A 16,617-nucleotide genomic window follows, 5' to 3' on the forward strand; every position below is an offset into this window, starting at 1 on the left:
CTCCTGCTAATGAGGTCTGAGAGTTTAACAGTTAAACATGTATTTCTCCTGGCTCCTTCACCGATCTTGGTAAAAATTCTGCGGAACCACTTCAAAGGCTCTCAAATGTCATGTACAATATCAGCCACGGGATTTTTTCATAGCGGCAGTTCTATTATTTTAGTTGAGTCCAGCCGACAGTGCAATTGCAAAAGCGTAGCACCTCCAGCTCCCCCTCGGATAAACGCTGTTAGCTTTGTCAGCACTGTTGCCGTTGTTTGCGCTGTTAGCACCATGGACCGCAAGCTGCCGGCTCAGACGTCCTCATATTGAGAGCCGTGTGGAGGCAATAGATATGCTCTGAATTTTGCACCTTTAAGAACAGGTGAAAAAAAATTGGTCAGGACCATCCTAAGTTCCTAAAATCCGTTAAAGAAGTGGGAAAAGAGGTTTTGCATGCAAAGATACTTATTCTATTTTTTTTTTTGTTCGTCTGTGAAAACAGGTGAACAAAAAATACGACATTAGCCCATCTTCTAAATAGGACTAAAAGCATTCACGTTTTCTTCTCAGTGAGAATTTGTCCATGGACTCAAAAAACAAGGTACATATAGTAAAAGTAAGTATAATAATAAGTATAATAAAAGCAAATCAGTAAAATTGAAGGAAAGGAAGATTATCCTGGCTTTTATTCCACCTGTTCTTAAGAGCAACTCTTTCCCTTATTACTTGCCTCTCAGGGCTTCATGTTCAAATTGGTAGGCTTGCATGAACATTTATGGTGGAGGTTTAATCAGCCCTATGAAGGCAAGAGCTTATGAGAAGATTGTAAACCTCAAGTCTAGTTTATGATCGATACTTATTGAGTAATGGCAGGAGATTTAACTCCGGCAGTCATCTGCAGTCTGTCAAATAACAATCCAATCTAGATCACCTAAAAAGTGAAATAGTATCAGACTCTAGACTCATTGAGATGAATATATTTTAGAAGACTGCCATGAGTTTTGGTTTTACAGTGAAAGGATCCACTGTAAAACACACAGGCTGTGTTTGTCTCTTCAGACAAAACTATTGCAGCTAAACACATCATCGGCCCTCTATGGGAGTCTGGTGTGAACTTGAGTGCAGTCCGCACCATAAACTGAGAGTGACATCACAACAAAGACTTTGTACGAGAGGGTGGAGCTGGGGAGGGATTTGCATAGCCCCGCCCTAAATCATACCCTGCTTTATGGTCTATTTGACTCTAACTGGACCATAATTGACTAAATGAACATCATGCTGTATTGAAGAAGACTTGAAACTAGAGATTGAGACCATAAACTCATGTTTACAATGTTTACTGAGGTAATAAATCAAGAGAGAAGTAGAGTCATTTTCTCATAGACTTCTATACAATCAGACTTATTTTTGCAGTGGATATCCAATATGCACATTGTAAGTCGGCAACGGATGCTTGCTGAGTTACTGCTCTTCAGCTTTGGCGGGGCAGAATGAAACTGGCATGTGCCGCTGCCTTGTTTTGTGTGTGTGTGTGTTGCAGGGAGGCTGGCAATGCTGCTGGCAGATGTTAAACGCTGCTAGTCTGAGAGCGATTCAGAGCGGTAGCTCACCGCCATCACAGACACACATCTTCAGTCTGGATCGCCAACACAACCATTACTCACACACGTGCACACACAAGCCAGTCGCTTTATCATGGACTAAAAAACGTGTGTTACCTTCCTCCAGCTGAATCCCGTCCCTCCTCCACTCAGTCGGACTGCTCTCGCAGGAACATTGTCGGGGATTGAAAAGTGTCTCTGGCTTTGAAACATCATTACTGGTAGGAACTAGTAATTTTGGCAACTTTGGCCTCATTTCTGCGTTACGGTTGCAATCTTTGCAAATCGCTTGGTAATGACGCGTCAGCCAATTGTATATCTACAAAGAAAACCGGCTTTCTCCCCAATTCAAAAGCAATGAATAATTTAGCCTGCCCCGTTTCTCTCCATACTCAAAAAATGTGAAGACAAAATAAACAAACCAGAACGGGTGAAGCTATCATGCTCAGTAAGTCATCTGGTGGGTTGCTGAATCGCCATGGGACCAGACGGGGATCCCCCAGGACCCCGATTTGGCTTCTCTGTTTGCTGTGCCAGGTTCGTCCTTGAAGATGACAGCATTTCTTCACACATGCAGATGTCCCCCCCCCCCCCAGTTTAAATGCCAATCAATAACATTTTTCATTGTCTGGATAGAAAAAAAAACAGTGGAGGATACTCAATGTGTTTTTTCATCAATACAGATCGTCTGTGCGGCCCCAACACATCGGGATCTCTGAGGGAATTTGCGGATGTGAACTGAGCTGCCGTGATGGCTGCAGCATCAAAGCAGCATGGTCAGCTCAAAGAGAAAGGGCCACGCTTTCAGGGCCGCGGAAACTGTAGCTCAACCACATGAAGTTTTTTCAACCGGGTCAGTAATTTTAGGTAACATTAGCTGCCACCAATGCAATTTTTAGTTAGCTTCAATCTAAATGTTTATGATGCATGTGGAACTTCTGGCAGTAAAGTCTTTATGGAGCAGGGGAATGTAACAGAGAGCCCCAAGCATAATGATGCAAAACTAATGTGGGGAAAAAGTCGGTATTAGTGAGCTCCATAACGTAGCAGTGAACCTAGGGACAGGCTGAAGAATGTAGAGTTGGTGTTTTGGGCTTGTATTTGCATTGAGCTGGCTGCATGAGACAACACGGGGGGGGGGGGGGGGGGGGGGGCAATACTGTGTTCACACTACGAGCAATAACACGGCCAGTGTTGCCAGCTACACTTTCAGCGAGTCGGCGTTAAATTGTTGCTCGAGCGCTCGTTGACGTAGTTATGTTTCCTTTTTCGACAGTAACACAACTCATACAGATTGGCTGACGCCTCACCACGTCATTGGAGCGCTGAAAAAAGGTTGAGCCAGCTTTGTGCTGGCTGCAAGTGTCTGCCGCCAGTTTGTAGCCTCCATTGTACTTGTAGCGTATTGCTGTGTGAAAACAGCACTAGTGGTGACAAAAAAACAGTGAAGATCATAAAAAAAGTTATAATTGAAAAATATTGGGGCTCCCTGGTGACCTGGGTGTCAGGGGGGCTAACTCTGAATCGCGGTATCGCTGGTTCGCATCCAGTCGGGTACTTGTGCTACAAGTCATTCCACATAAAAGGCATAAAAATTCCTCCATATAATTTAAAAATCCCCAAAACTATGAATGGAAAACACTTTAAATAAGTAAGTAAAACTTTTAGCTATAACTCTATTTTAGCTATATAAAGAACAATTTGAAAAGAAGGATCCTGATTACACCTTCACAAATATACTTTAATACGGAGCATAAAACTTCTGCTCTTTTGAGGAGCATAGATGAGGACAATTTGTTATTCTATCTGTGACACGTAAAACAATCATAATGTTTCTACTAGCTCAGTGCGGTTACCCTTAAAGAAAGAGGGAACTACGGTGTCTGTTTCTGCGCTAGTGGACTCCATGTCCATGTTGTGATGGCTCCAGCTGGCGGTCCTAAAACCCAGTCTGCATGAATGAGGTATAACCAGGTACGGAGAGCGAATCTCAAAGCGCTGAATATGACAGTCTTGTCTGCTCGAGCATAGCGGCGATTAATTACTGAAGGTGCTTCAGAGCCGTTTCTCCTCCATGGGAGAGATTAAGATGGTCCGGTCGGGCTTCTGTCACGGACAGGATTGGCATGCGGACTCTGAGACTATCCTTACATTGAGAATACAAACATGTCCGCAGAGGCTCACACACAGGAGCCGACTTCCCTTTTTGTCCCACGTTTAATCTAATGGCTGCTTACTGCTCACACACGTGCAGACACACCGTATATGATGCTGATGACGATGATGCATCATGATGACTGTCCGTCTCAGACCAATCAAACACCTCCCACCCCATCCCCGTGGGCCCCCGCCAGAATAAAACGCGGCGATAAGACAATGGCACTCTATTGATCGCGCCTGGCTGAGACTCCTCTGAGGACAAAAAAAAAAGAAGTAGAAAACAAATGCACACACACAGACTGCCATCTGTCATGGCTGTCTGCAGCCCGGCCACCATCTTCCACTGCAAATGGGGCAAAACACAAAATAATAGACTAAGGGAGAGGGGGAGAGGGGGAGAGACAGAGCGGGGAGCTGCTGCCCGGGGGGAGCCGACACAAACCAATGGTTATCATTTCGTCCTCGCCCGAGCCGCAGCTTCCACACTGTTTAGACTGTCCCCGTGGCTCACAGATGGGACGGCCTTTTAAGGTGCCGGTTGTCCATCAACTCCTGAAATGTCATTACATGTGCGCCAGCTGGTGAGGAAGGTGGCTCCTGTACTTTTCTAATTAAATCCAGAAAAAAACGCGGAGGAGAAGAAGGCATGGCAACAGAGGGAACATCATTAACAATTGGAGACGTATCTCCCTGTTGGATCGGTGTGGTGAACTGAGTCAGAGATATCAACATCTGAGCCGCTTCTGTTTTCCAAGGACAACGGACGCACAGGGAAACTCGCATAATAAGTGCTGGGATGGGAAAATGTGATCACAAAGGAAACTTTGGTTATTTTCAGTGGTTATTGGTCGTGACTTTGGTGGGTCTCCTTCACAGTCTTTGAGGAAGCTAAACATGTCTCAGTCGGTGTGAAAATAGCCTCTGAAAACAGGCCTATAGGCTGCAGCTGAATGGTGACGTTCTGGTTGCGCTGTTGTTCTTGCGACAAAAATAGGTGCTACCTTCTCCTTTTTTTATTTCCTGTTGAGGGTCACGGAGACACTATCATATACCCGCAAGCAACATTAGCATAATTATTTTGCGAAGCTGCTTCGACTAATAATTTCACATTTCCAACGGATCAAATGTGTAATGTGAAAGGGGGTCACTTGTAGTGACAAACCCATAGAAATTCATCACCACCTCAGCTCTGTGGAGTGTGTTTTTTTTCTTGTAACTCACTGTTTTTGGCACAGCCTTAAACTTTATTGTTTTGGTTCACTCTCAGCATCATCAGTGTTGTTTCCAGATGCAGCAGCCGGGCGTTCTGAGCCGAAGAGCTCTTAAAACCAACAGTACACTGCGTTTCCAGTCCCGAAAAAGCAGACAGACACTTAGCAGCATTTAGCAGCTAAAGAGCCAGATAATTCTAGGAGTTAGTGGGAAGCAGAGTTGGCCTGAACGAGCCGAAAAACAATGGACCAACTTTTCTCATTGTTCAGACGGAAAGTGAACTTTAGACGTGACTGCATAATAGTCTCTCAAAAAGGTGGAAGTGTCTTAAAATAAACACTGGCAGGCAAATCCCTTTTCTCTGCACTTGGTTTACTTCTAAAACAGTGTCTGACTGAAGTTGGGTGCTGCCTGCGGGGGGGAGTGGGCAAATGTTGCAGCAGTGGTCGGATATAACACACGCAAGGTAACTATAATCTAACGCCAGCAAAAGTATAAATAACTAAGTGAGCCACCTAAGAAGCAGATGGGAACATTTATATTTGGGTTGTGAGAGATTTATGATCCTATTTGAGGTGCTACATTTCACTATTGTCTCGGTTAAATAACACAGCGGCCTGAAGGCAACATAATTCACTTCAACCCTGAAACAACTCAATTAGGTTGACATTTTCAATTGCTTTAAAAAATGTATTCTGATTTGTGGAGCTCATTTTAAACTTCATGAATAAAACAGATTGACTTTAAGAACTTTTAGACTGTGTTTTAGGAGTGAACTACTGCGATAGTTACAGTCTAGTGAGTGTATGACTAGAGGCTTGATGGTACTTGGTAGTGCCTGGGAAATTGTGGCAAGGGGATATGAATGGGAAATAACAATATTCTCCTTTAAGGAACCAATCTCTTGTTGTCCCTTATGCACGCGGCCCTACAAATAAACGAGGCAATTCATTGTCCGTATCCCTTTTCTTAACCAAAAACCAGACCAGAGTCATTTACTATCCCCAGTAAATAATGGGTCGTACCATCTGTGTGCCTTACCTGTGGCTGATCTGTGTCCCCCGTAGATTGGACATGGTTTCTTCCAGGTTCTGCCGCAGGTCGGCGATGTTCTTCACCGTCCTCATGCGTCTCGTCTCAGGGTCCTCTCCTAGAGACACGCATTTTTACATGATTTACTGAGAGGTTCGGAGACACACACACAGCACCCACCCACAACCACAAAGGCTACACACGCAATACAAGAAGCGAGGAAGACATCTGACATGCAGCATTTTATTGAACGTCTCCGTAGGGACACAAAATGACGACAGATCACGGCGACAGCCGGCAACGGGCGCCCGTCTCTGAAACCCCGTGCTGACAATTGGGAAGCCGTTCAATGAATCGGCCTGTCAGGCTGCGTCACACACATTTTCTTTTTTTAGTCTGAGAAGTGGATACATTATTTTATGCAGCGCTGACATCTTTCCTTCAGGCCAATGCAGAAATGTCGTGCCGTGACACCACGCGTGCTTCGTCTGTTAGTGCGGGACACAGACGTGCCCGCGAAAGCAACTCTGTCAGAGCGCTGCCACCCTCGCCCTACATCAGCATGCAGCTAAGAATCATATGTTTCATGTTCGTCTAAGTGCCATGTTTACAGAACTTCACTTAGGCCTATTCTAAAGTGTGCTGCCAACAAGCACAGGGTGGGCAACACTTCGGGACTGCGAGCTGTGGGCGCAGACCAAAGTATCTGCTTGTCTCCTCCAGTCAAGCCTCTCTGCTCGCTCGTCAGGCTAGCCTATGGCCACGGGCCGGGTAATGGGTCAATGACGAGTGGCATGAGAGGTATAAATGGACGGTGGTCACACTGCTCTTCCGGGTTGCAAGGTGCCGCCGGAAGTCTCCGTGGTGGAGACGAATGAGCCAGCAGATCTGGTGCAACGAGATGACAACACATGGTAAGACGAGCGCGAGGAGCATGTTGCTGTGATTACAGCGACCCGGGACGAATGGGAGCGGCGGTGGGTTGGAGGTTTTTGAAAAAAAAAGCCTCCAGCGACTTCTGTGGTGCAGCTCAGTGCCAGAGAGGAGAAGAAATGCTGAGGTGTTGATGCCGGATTATGATGCAGGTCGGTGTTGGAAAGAAGCAAATCAGCTGAGCCAGTTTTCCCTGGATTAATGTATCAATTTCAGAGTTGCCCTCAAGGCATTTGGATAACTTTTCCAGCAAAAATGCACAGACTGTATACATTCCATTCGAATAACAATTGTGCTCTGCATTATTTCTACAGTTCCTGTCTTTTTCCCGCCACACTGTAAAAAATGACTTGATTTAAACAGACCAGCTCGACACTGCCGCCTATTCTACTTTAGCGTACGCTGTGTGGCGGCACACAATGTTGGAGTCACCTTGTCCAGCACTGTGGCACAGAGTCGCTTTCTTTTACATGCCGTGACGATCTGTCCTGTAGAAAGACCTTTTTAAATATAGGTGACATCAACTGAACCTTTTTCTTCCTTTTACTGCAATCGTCTTTCTTTTTAAATGCTATAAAACTCCAACGAATAAGCTGAAAATGCGGCTGCCAAAGACAGGATTTAATACTGGTTAACTTTGTCTCGGTCACATTGTTTGAAGACTTGTAGATTCAAACACTGTCTGCATTTTTCCAAAATGAATTCAAGACATGACCTCAATTATTTGGTATCAAACTGTGTAATGACCTCGCAGTCTGGCATAATTGAGGTCATGTTTTGTCTTCGCGGAGCAAACAGACGGAAGATTATGCGAGGTGGAGGTGGTGACCCATGCTCTTCACCTCCGACCCCGTATCAGATTTTCGCACTATATGGCCAGTAATTAGAAATCCGTGGGTCACTTCTGAGCTAAGGAATGTGTGTTGGCGGAAGCCCTGAATGAGTTCCAGTCTCATCTAAAACAGAGCTGTGAGACGAATGATATGCTGTCATTCCCCAGCAGGTTGACGGATCTCTGCTGCCACAAACTCAAAGCACCCCTGTGATCTGATGTTCTCCAATTCTTCTTCCTTTTTTCTCCCATCTTCCTTGCTCCTCCTCCTCCTCCTCCTCTCCTGTCCTCTCCTCCTCTCACCAGGGCCCCTTCGAGAAAGATCCAATTACGATCCCATTATAAAAGTGACATGAGGAGATCTGGCCCTGGAGACGCCACCATGAACAGACACCTCATGCAACATTGAGAAGCGGCCAGAGGCGTGTGTGTGCATTTATGCTTCTTTTTTTTCCTGTGTGTGTGTGTGTGCAGGAGTCCTGCAGCCCCACACACAAACAAACATATGCACGCACGCATTGGTGTTAGAAAAAAATACACACCAATACCTGTGAGCGATTTAACCAGCTCAGCTCCCGTTATTTGGATCAAGGAGAGCTGCAGGAATGAGCTAAGCTAAATTCCCTTCGTAGAGGCGACTTATACATGCGTGTAGCCGTGGTTTCAACTTTGCGGCGCCGCAGAGAGGCGAGAAGCCACGAGGCATTCATTTAGATTCAAGCTGCGCGTCCAGCTCTCGGCTCCCAGTGAGGCTGAGAAGCAGCCAAACTGAGACCAGGTCCGTGGAGAGGATCGAAAAGGGCACGGACGGAAGGAGAGGGAAGGTACACATGCACACATGGGCCTAGAAACACACACATATGAGGTGCTCGAGATAAACTTGCAAACAACTGTAATTTGGGACTGACACATTTACGCACACACGCACTGAAGCAGCGGGTGCTGTAGTGCCAGTTCTCCCTCTCTCCCTCGCTCTCTTTAAATAATGCATGGGATCTGGTGCCGATGCCCCTCGCTCTAGCTGAATACTATTAGGGAACCATCCCAGTCCTCTAATTATACAAGCGCATGCCAACACACACACGCATATGTACAGACAAACGCACAAGTAGCCAGCTCTACCGTTGTTACAGCGGTTTGTCACAAATCAGCCTGAATGAAGCTTTGGCTGTCAGTCACTGGAGTGTCGCCATGGCAGCTCACACACACACACACACACACACACACACACACACACACACACACACACACACACACACACACACACACACACACACACACACACACACACACACACACACACACACACACACACACACACACACACACACACACACACACACACACACACACACACACACACACACACACAGACGGATCGATATATCCACACGTTTGTTTATTGCCCTGTTGCTGAATGTGTGTGTGTGTGTGTGTATGTCCTAACAGGCGTCGCATCATTAATGCGTATCAACGACAACGGCTCCCAGGGGGCCTGAAAGCTCAAACCGCCACATCAGCAGCTGGATACTTTGAAAGACAACTTTGACAGGGTGGACGAGTTCTTTAAGGATGGAAACGGCTTCTCAGATATCCGTACAGGATATCCCCGAAACACTTGTAGCAACACGCGTACAGAGGCATGCACCTGTATGCATGAACAGAGTGCGGATAAACGCACACGCAGGTGTAATAATAAGCTATTGATTATGTTGGCTGCGTGAGTCACAGGCCGCGAGGGAGGGTGCAAGGAATACAAGCAGTGCTTTTTCAGTGGGTGTCGGTGGAGATTTTTTCTTCATCTCCATCTCAAGGCATTTCTTCTTCCTGCTGCATCATGCCGTGATCCCGCTTACAGGAAATCAGCAATCTGCCCACCGCCAAAGCTCTCCCTGCTCTGCTGTGCATTATACTTTTGCTTTGTCTGTAGAGTGACAATAGAATCTGTTGGAATAAATGGTCCATCTTATCAGCTGAACATCCCCCACCTCCCATGTCCCCTTCCCTCAAGCATCAAAGCTAGGTTTGTTACATGGGTGCTCTTTCCAGAATCACACTGTGGCCAGCTTGACGTTAATTCACAGCATGACACTTAACAATGCTGCACACACACACACACACACGGCAGAGAGCTGCATTTCCAGAGTGTGACAGTGTGCGGATGCAAGTGATAAAAAAGGATGTGTGTAAATCCGCCTGTGTCCATGACATCAAACTACTTGCTGCTTGTGTAAACCCTGTGGATGTACTGGGTGAGTGTGTGCGTGTGAATTGCACGAGGGAGGGTGTGTGTCCCGGCCCCGTCTTACGAATTTCTTTTGAATAATGTCTTAAAATGCTAATAGTGTGCCCTGAGAAATCGTCAAGAGCATTAAGAAAATAACCGGCTTATTGAAGGCTTTTTCTGCTTTGACATTATAATATTCTGTCCAAGTTTGCATTTTTTAACTTAACCAAAACTTCACATTAACGGGAGTTTTTTTTACTTCCTGTACAAAGTTTCCAATTTCCGGTGTTGTCAAAGTAATCCTTTTTATTGTGCCTATGAATGTCCACATTCATGCTCATTTCCTGACCGTGTTGACTTACGTGGGCGGGGCTGTGTGTGCAGCACCTGCTCCAGGTCGCCCAGCATGGTGAGGATCAACTCTTTATCCAGCTGAGCCGTTCCCTCGCGAGGACCTCCCCCTGAGACCTCCTCCTCCGCCCAGTACCCGCTGTCCTTCTCCCTGCCTACCCTCTTCCCGCCAGCCCTGCCCGCCGCCGGCTCCTCGTCTGAGCGCCCGCTGCTGCCCTCTTCGCCTGTTCCCCCCTCTCCCCTGGACGTCCGCGCCGGCTCCGTCCGTGGGTGGCCGCTGTACGACGCCCGCTGCGGTCGCCCGCCCGCGCCCGTGCACCGCCATGGGACCGGGATGAGGGAGTGCTCCGACTGAGAGAGCACCTTGGTGAGGGAGAGCGACAGGGATCGAGCCGTGGTGCCCTGCGCGCCTCCGCCCCTTGTGACCACCTCCTTCCTGGGGCTTCCCTGCAGGCTGCCTCCCGCCCGCTGTGTGCAGGACGAGTGCAGCGGCGAGCTCCGGGGTCGGGAAAGGAGAGGCGGCGGCTCGTCCAGCTCGAAGGAGTAAACCCGCTGCTCGCCGTCGCTGAGCAGGGTCAGGTTTGTGAGCGAGCGCTGCTTGATCCGCAGGTTGAGGTTGTCGGGGAGAGGCTGGGGAGGCCGTCGAGCCGGGCTGCCTCCCTGATACACCGAGAACTCCGCTCCTCTCTTCATCTCTGGCTCACCGCTCCCCTCCCTTTATCCGGCTTACCTTTCCGCCTCCGTGGGAGAAACTGTATATGCAAGTGGATCCACCTGTGCGCAGCGGTCCGCTTCACATCGTGGCCGCACTGTCAATGGGAGAGCGAGTGGAGTAAAGGAGGAACCGGGGTGGGGGACGGAGGAGGCAGAGAGATGCGTCCCACGCCTCCCGACTGAGCTCCAAGCTTTGGTGGGCTTGGTCGAAGATCAGAGAGGAAAGCTCCCTCTCAGGCATGCAGGTAGAATCCAGATCCATCCTTGAGTCGCTCCATGGTCACGGCGAGACGTCGAGCCGGACGCAAACACTTGTTCCTTCCACTCTGTCTCCCGTCCTCATGTCTTCTTCCTCCACCACGATCAGGGGCGTGGAGTCGCTACATCTCTCTTCCCTCACCAACGCGTCCTCTCTCCCTCTCCCCTCCCGCGCTCTCTTTATCTTTTCCCCCTATTAAACGACAGCCTCTTTTCGCTCACTCTTATCTCCCTCCCTGCGCCTTCTGTCTCTCCTTTAATTACCACCTCACCGCTACACTTCTGCTGCGCCCCCTTCCCTCTGACTCTCTGACAGTCCCTCTCTCCTCACAGCGGAGAACGAACGGGTGGTGAAGCCAAAGAACGGACTCGCATAGCTCTCGGTCTGCTTGTTCGTTCCTGCGTGCAGCCTGCAGTACTCCCTCTCTCTCTCAACCCTCCTTCTCACTGCTCATCACCCTCTCTTCCTCCTAATCCTTCTTGTTCTCTCGCTTTTCTGCTCGCTCCCTTCCTCTTCCCAGCCCATGTCTTGTTCTCCCTCACACTATCCTCCACCCTCTCTCTTCTCTTCATCTCTCCATCGCGATGTGACAGTGAGTTGTTTGGACAGCAGCACCTGTGAGCTCGCAGGCCGACCGACTTAATTAAATGCTATCTGGAGGAGCGAAAGCAGCGAGCCGGCGGCTTATCGCGGATCAACAATGAGACCACAGAACCCACGTACCCCCCATCAATCAGTGCAAGCCTTATTAGCCCTGTCGCTATTACTCACAGCTGTCTTCCCCACATTGTTTAATCGTGGTTACCAATAGCTAGTAAGTGGAAGCAGGTTGCCTCAGAAACCCTAATTAAGGTTTTCCTAATCGCATGTTCTTAAAAGTCAATAAAATTACTTCGGAATGACTCAGCTGTTTTTACTATCCTCGTCTCCCAATAATTTCACAAAAAGCTTAAATCAACGCGTGGATAACGAGCTTGTACAAGTAAACTGAGCAGGCCTGTCATGTGGTTGTTTGTGGTATTTGCATACACTTGAATTTCCTTCCCAGGGACTCATTTCTGCCCCTCTGCGGGGCAAGAGTCGGGCAGTAAGCGGAGGATGTGAAACGGCCATGAAACGCGTGACAGCAGAGAGCGGAGCGTTTGAAATGGACCTCAAAACAAAGGGAACGGTCCGCGTCGCAGTCTAATTCTATCCTTCAAATGACGGGCTGCGGAAAAGCCGCGGCCGAAGGGAAATGTCTGGAATGTCGCAGCCAAACCTGACATTCCCGAAACCTGTAATCACGCGCTGTTGTTTGTGCACGCTGCACTTTGTAGACGCTCAGAGTCTCTCCGGCTTCACTTTGAACTTGACGTCTTATTTTTTTGCCGTTGAGTTTATTGCTTGTTTGATTCATCGTCCATGTCGCCCTCTGCTATTTCTGTTATTCTAAGGATGGAGTTTCATTCCAAATGGCATTTTTCTACTAAACATGTAAAATCCAAATCATTTTAGAATATTTGGAAGCACATGATCTAACTCAATGACAAAATGCTTAAAACAGACAATACGGTGGATAATGGGGAATGTGCGGCAACACAAACCTCTTTAATGTGAAATGGGTTGCAGTTGTGACACTGAAGTCTTTTTCAAATGGCAAGATGCATTTGAAACAATGGAATGTGTCTGTGCCAGTGGTTTGTGTTGCCTGCTTTGAGCTCTCATCCTGTTCCTTTGTCAGAATTTGGAGTTTGTGGTTAGAAGCTGGTCAAATGTCCCTCAGCACTGACCTCTCGGCTGCAGAAGCTCAATTGCTCAGATGTCCACTGACCGTAGTTAAAGGACGATAAAGATGTTGGGAGTCATTGCAAACAAACGGTAGGCTTTCTGTTCTGCCAGCAGCTTTCTGGTGCCGTTGAAAAGGATGATGAACTCAAATATAAATAATGTACAAAATATTGGATAAAATGTACTGTTTCTAAATGATTGCAGCCTCTTATCACTACACCCTTCTTAAATCAAATGATATCTCTTTAAGGCTTAAAACTCTTCCCATACCCAGTTTTCTTGCTCCGTTGTAGTGTATGTGCGATGTGCATCCATTCCTCCATAAGAACTCAGATATCTGAACTAACACGTTATGAGCTTTGGATAAAAAAAAAAAAACATCCATCAAATGTCAAGCAACTCTTTGCAAAAGCCATCCCTCTGCTGAAGCTGAAAACAATAAATGATGTGTACGTATCGATGATGATGCAGAGCTGGGATTTTAAAAACACGACGATGGCATGCAAGAATGTAAACAGAAACAACAAAGAGCCGCAGATGCTCCCTGTGTCCGTCTGTCAGCGCTGACCTTTTCCCTTCACCACATGGAACCGGCGCGGAACAGGGATCCCCCCAGTAAACACGACTAACACACACACACACACACACACCGAAAACACACTTACACACCAGCTGCATGACACTAGTACATTGTGCTATACACAGCAGTAGCCTTCAAAAAGCCTCCCATCCCGCAGCGACTCTTTAGCTATTCTGCATTAAAACCCCTGCAGCCTGCTCTCACTTAAATGTTATGTAGGGCAGCTAATCCATAATGTAATACAACAGCGTCAAAGTATGCAAAACCAATTGTTCTATTTCCTAAAGAGAGTAAATGCATCCTAAACACACAGAGGAGCATTGCAGCAGGTCAACATTAGTTAAATATGAACGCTGAACAGCAGATCAAGGTTAAATCCTGACAGTGTATAACCAGTATTAGAGGAGACAAATATGTAATGCACATGGCATTACACACCCACACGGACAAATATCAAGCATGCAGAGCCTGTGTGTACCTGTACCTGATATCTCCTCCAGGCACTGTTTGGCTGTCTTGCTGTAGACCAGCTCTCCCTTGGTGGGGCTGAGGCAGGGGTCAGATGGGGCCACCATGGTGCAGTCGTTTTCTGAGAATGTCCTGGAGGCACAGGAGAGAGAAAAATAACAACACGCAGCAGTTACAAAGGCGGGCTGAGATATCTGAGGAGCTCCACTGCGGCCGCTTCAAAAGGCTGAAAGAGGCGATTGCTGCTGCGCTGTCTGGTATATTCAGTCACTGCCAAACAATGGGATCGTGTTTTTTCAACACAGGTGAACATGTCGAAACTCCTTCAGAACAAAACTATCTAAAGGAGTTCACCCCACAACAATATGAATTGTAGATAGTACTCCCCTCCATAAAGAAATGGCGTTAAGGAGAGCGGAGCGCCCGGTGCAAACGAAAGACAGCAAAGGTTATAAAACGGCTGAAAAACTTCCAGAAGATTCCTGTGCAGCATCACCAAAGTGTCCTGCATCCACTTGTGGGCTCATGGAAATCCCCAAAAACGATTTTGCTAAACAAAGCATTTTCGGATTATCCTCCCGTGAAGGAATGCATTGTGCATCTTCACTGGAACTGCTTTGTTTAGCAATAGTCCAGTGGAAATAGTTCAATTACTTTTGCTGTCTTTTGTTCATCCTCTAAGTCTTTTTGCACCGACATGCTTTCATTTTTTTGGGAATCTGCTCTCCTTTAATGCGACTCAATAGAAAAATGAGCTGGGAGCATAGAGAGCCTCGGGAGGCGAGTGCTTTACACCTTTTCCACCAAAATTAGCGCGTTTATGCAGGTTTTATTAAACGCAAGAAAACCCGCAAAAACTAGCCGATTGACTCCTGTCCCATTCCCAGTAGATTAATACGCCTTTCTGGGTGTTTTTCTAGTGTGTCACGCTCAATTTCACAAACGCAATGGAAAACAGTGTAAGTAAACAGCTGGAAGCAGCATGGAGGCCAGTGAAGATGTTTCGGTGGTTACTTCCTTGTATTTATTCAGTCACTCTTTAAGCTCAGTTTAGAATGATGTTCGAGCACTGCTCTGGACGGAGAGGGGGGGAATTTGTGGCTAAGTTTAGGGCTGGGTGACATGGACAAAATCAAATACCACGATACCAATATTGCGCCGATATTTTAAGGTTGACTATTGGTGCTTTCCAAATATATTTACACAATGAGATTTTGGATAAATAATCGTCAGTGATGTGGATATAAGGACTACGTGGGTAAAGGCAAATAACACAACAGCTAGAACAATCTGGTGAGCTCAGGAAATGACATTATTTTACTGCACCAGGAAAAGAAAACCAGGAAAAGGCAACACTTATGCCATATTACGCTATCCAAAATATAAGACCATATCTGTGTATATGTGCTTCAACTTTGCAAAGACAAAATCTTATCATGACTATCTCAAGAGGAGATGGTTTGAGATCGTCAGCTTGTCATAATTATTTCCAAGTTCCTTTTGTCCCATTAGCACCATTTGGTATTTATTTATAATGGAATAAATACTATTGTCACATTAAAAATGTAGCATCACATTTGTCCAAGAAAGACCAGTTACTGAGAGATTCTAGTGGTGAGAGCAACAGCTAGAATCGTACCTTCCTTGCCTCCAGTCTGCTGTCTGTGTTTGTCGTGTTAAACAAGGAAAAGAGTCTGAATTTCTGAGTCCGTTTTTAGTCTGTCACATGTGCAACAGATGGACGCCTCTAAAGGGAGGAGGGGACGCTTTCTGTGAGGGCTTCAGAGTGTGCGTGCGCGTGGAAGGCGTGTTTGTGTGCAACTGCCTCTCCTCCTCAACCAGGAGCTGCATCACGCTCCGCCGTTTGTTTGCCGATCTGAAGAAACGAGGATCGAGTCCAAACACCCTTCATGAGATAACAGTCCTACGCGGTGAACGAAAGGAAAACCGCGTATGTGTAAACAGTCGATAACAAACCAACGCAAAAAATAAACCCGGTGACAGTTGATACACAATCAAATGCACGCACACACTCACACACACACACACAGAAACACACACAACGAAAAGCGTGCAAACTAACACTTGCAACCACGTGCACATGTAAACCCTGGAATACACACAGTAAAGCTCGCATACAAAAACACACAGACGGGTCTCAGCACAAGCTACTGTACAGTATTCATTCCCTGCCACACACACACACACACACACACACACACACACACACACACTCCGGGGACCACCACCACCACCTGCAGTGCTGCAGATAAAAATTGGCTTCCAATTGCAACAGCAGCATCAGCCTGTGACTTCAGCTCATGTGAGAAAAAAGCTTATTTTTCTTTTTTTTTCTCTTCCTGCAAACTTCCCTCACCTCGGTGGATTCACAAATAACAGAGTTATTCTCTACTACTGCTGCACACAAGAATCAGGGCCCAAAATAAGAAAGCATATATATGGGGAAAGGGTAACAATTTCAGTTTTTACAAAAAA

The 16,617-nt window shown here is 46.8% G+C and overlaps 1 protein-coding gene across 1 annotated transcript in view; it reads right to left on the reverse strand.

The window, feature by feature from the left end:
* The window catches only part of nav3 (neuron navigator 3), a 110,090-nt gene that overhangs the window by 66,864 nt on the left and 26,609 nt on the right, over positions 1-16,617 (reverse strand). Inside the window, exons 6-7 of the mRNA XM_076076100.1 lie at positions 14,138-14,253; positions 5,997-6,105 (exon numbers count right to left, since the gene is read on the reverse strand). Of these exons, the coding sequence (XP_075932215.1) occupies positions 5,997-6,105; positions 14,138-14,253 (225 nt within the window). The remainder of the gene's footprint in view (positions 1-5,996; positions 6,106-14,137; positions 14,254-16,617) is intronic.

The sequence above is a fragment of the Anarhichas minor genome, unplaced genomic scaffold, assembly GCF_050575085.1.
Source record: "Anarhichas minor isolate MPS153535 unplaced genomic scaffold, ASM5057508v1 ptg000055l, whole genome shotgun sequence".
In the NCBI taxonomy this organism is placed as follows: Eukaryota; Metazoa; Chordata; class Actinopteri; order Perciformes; family Anarhichadidae; genus Anarhichas; species Anarhichas minor.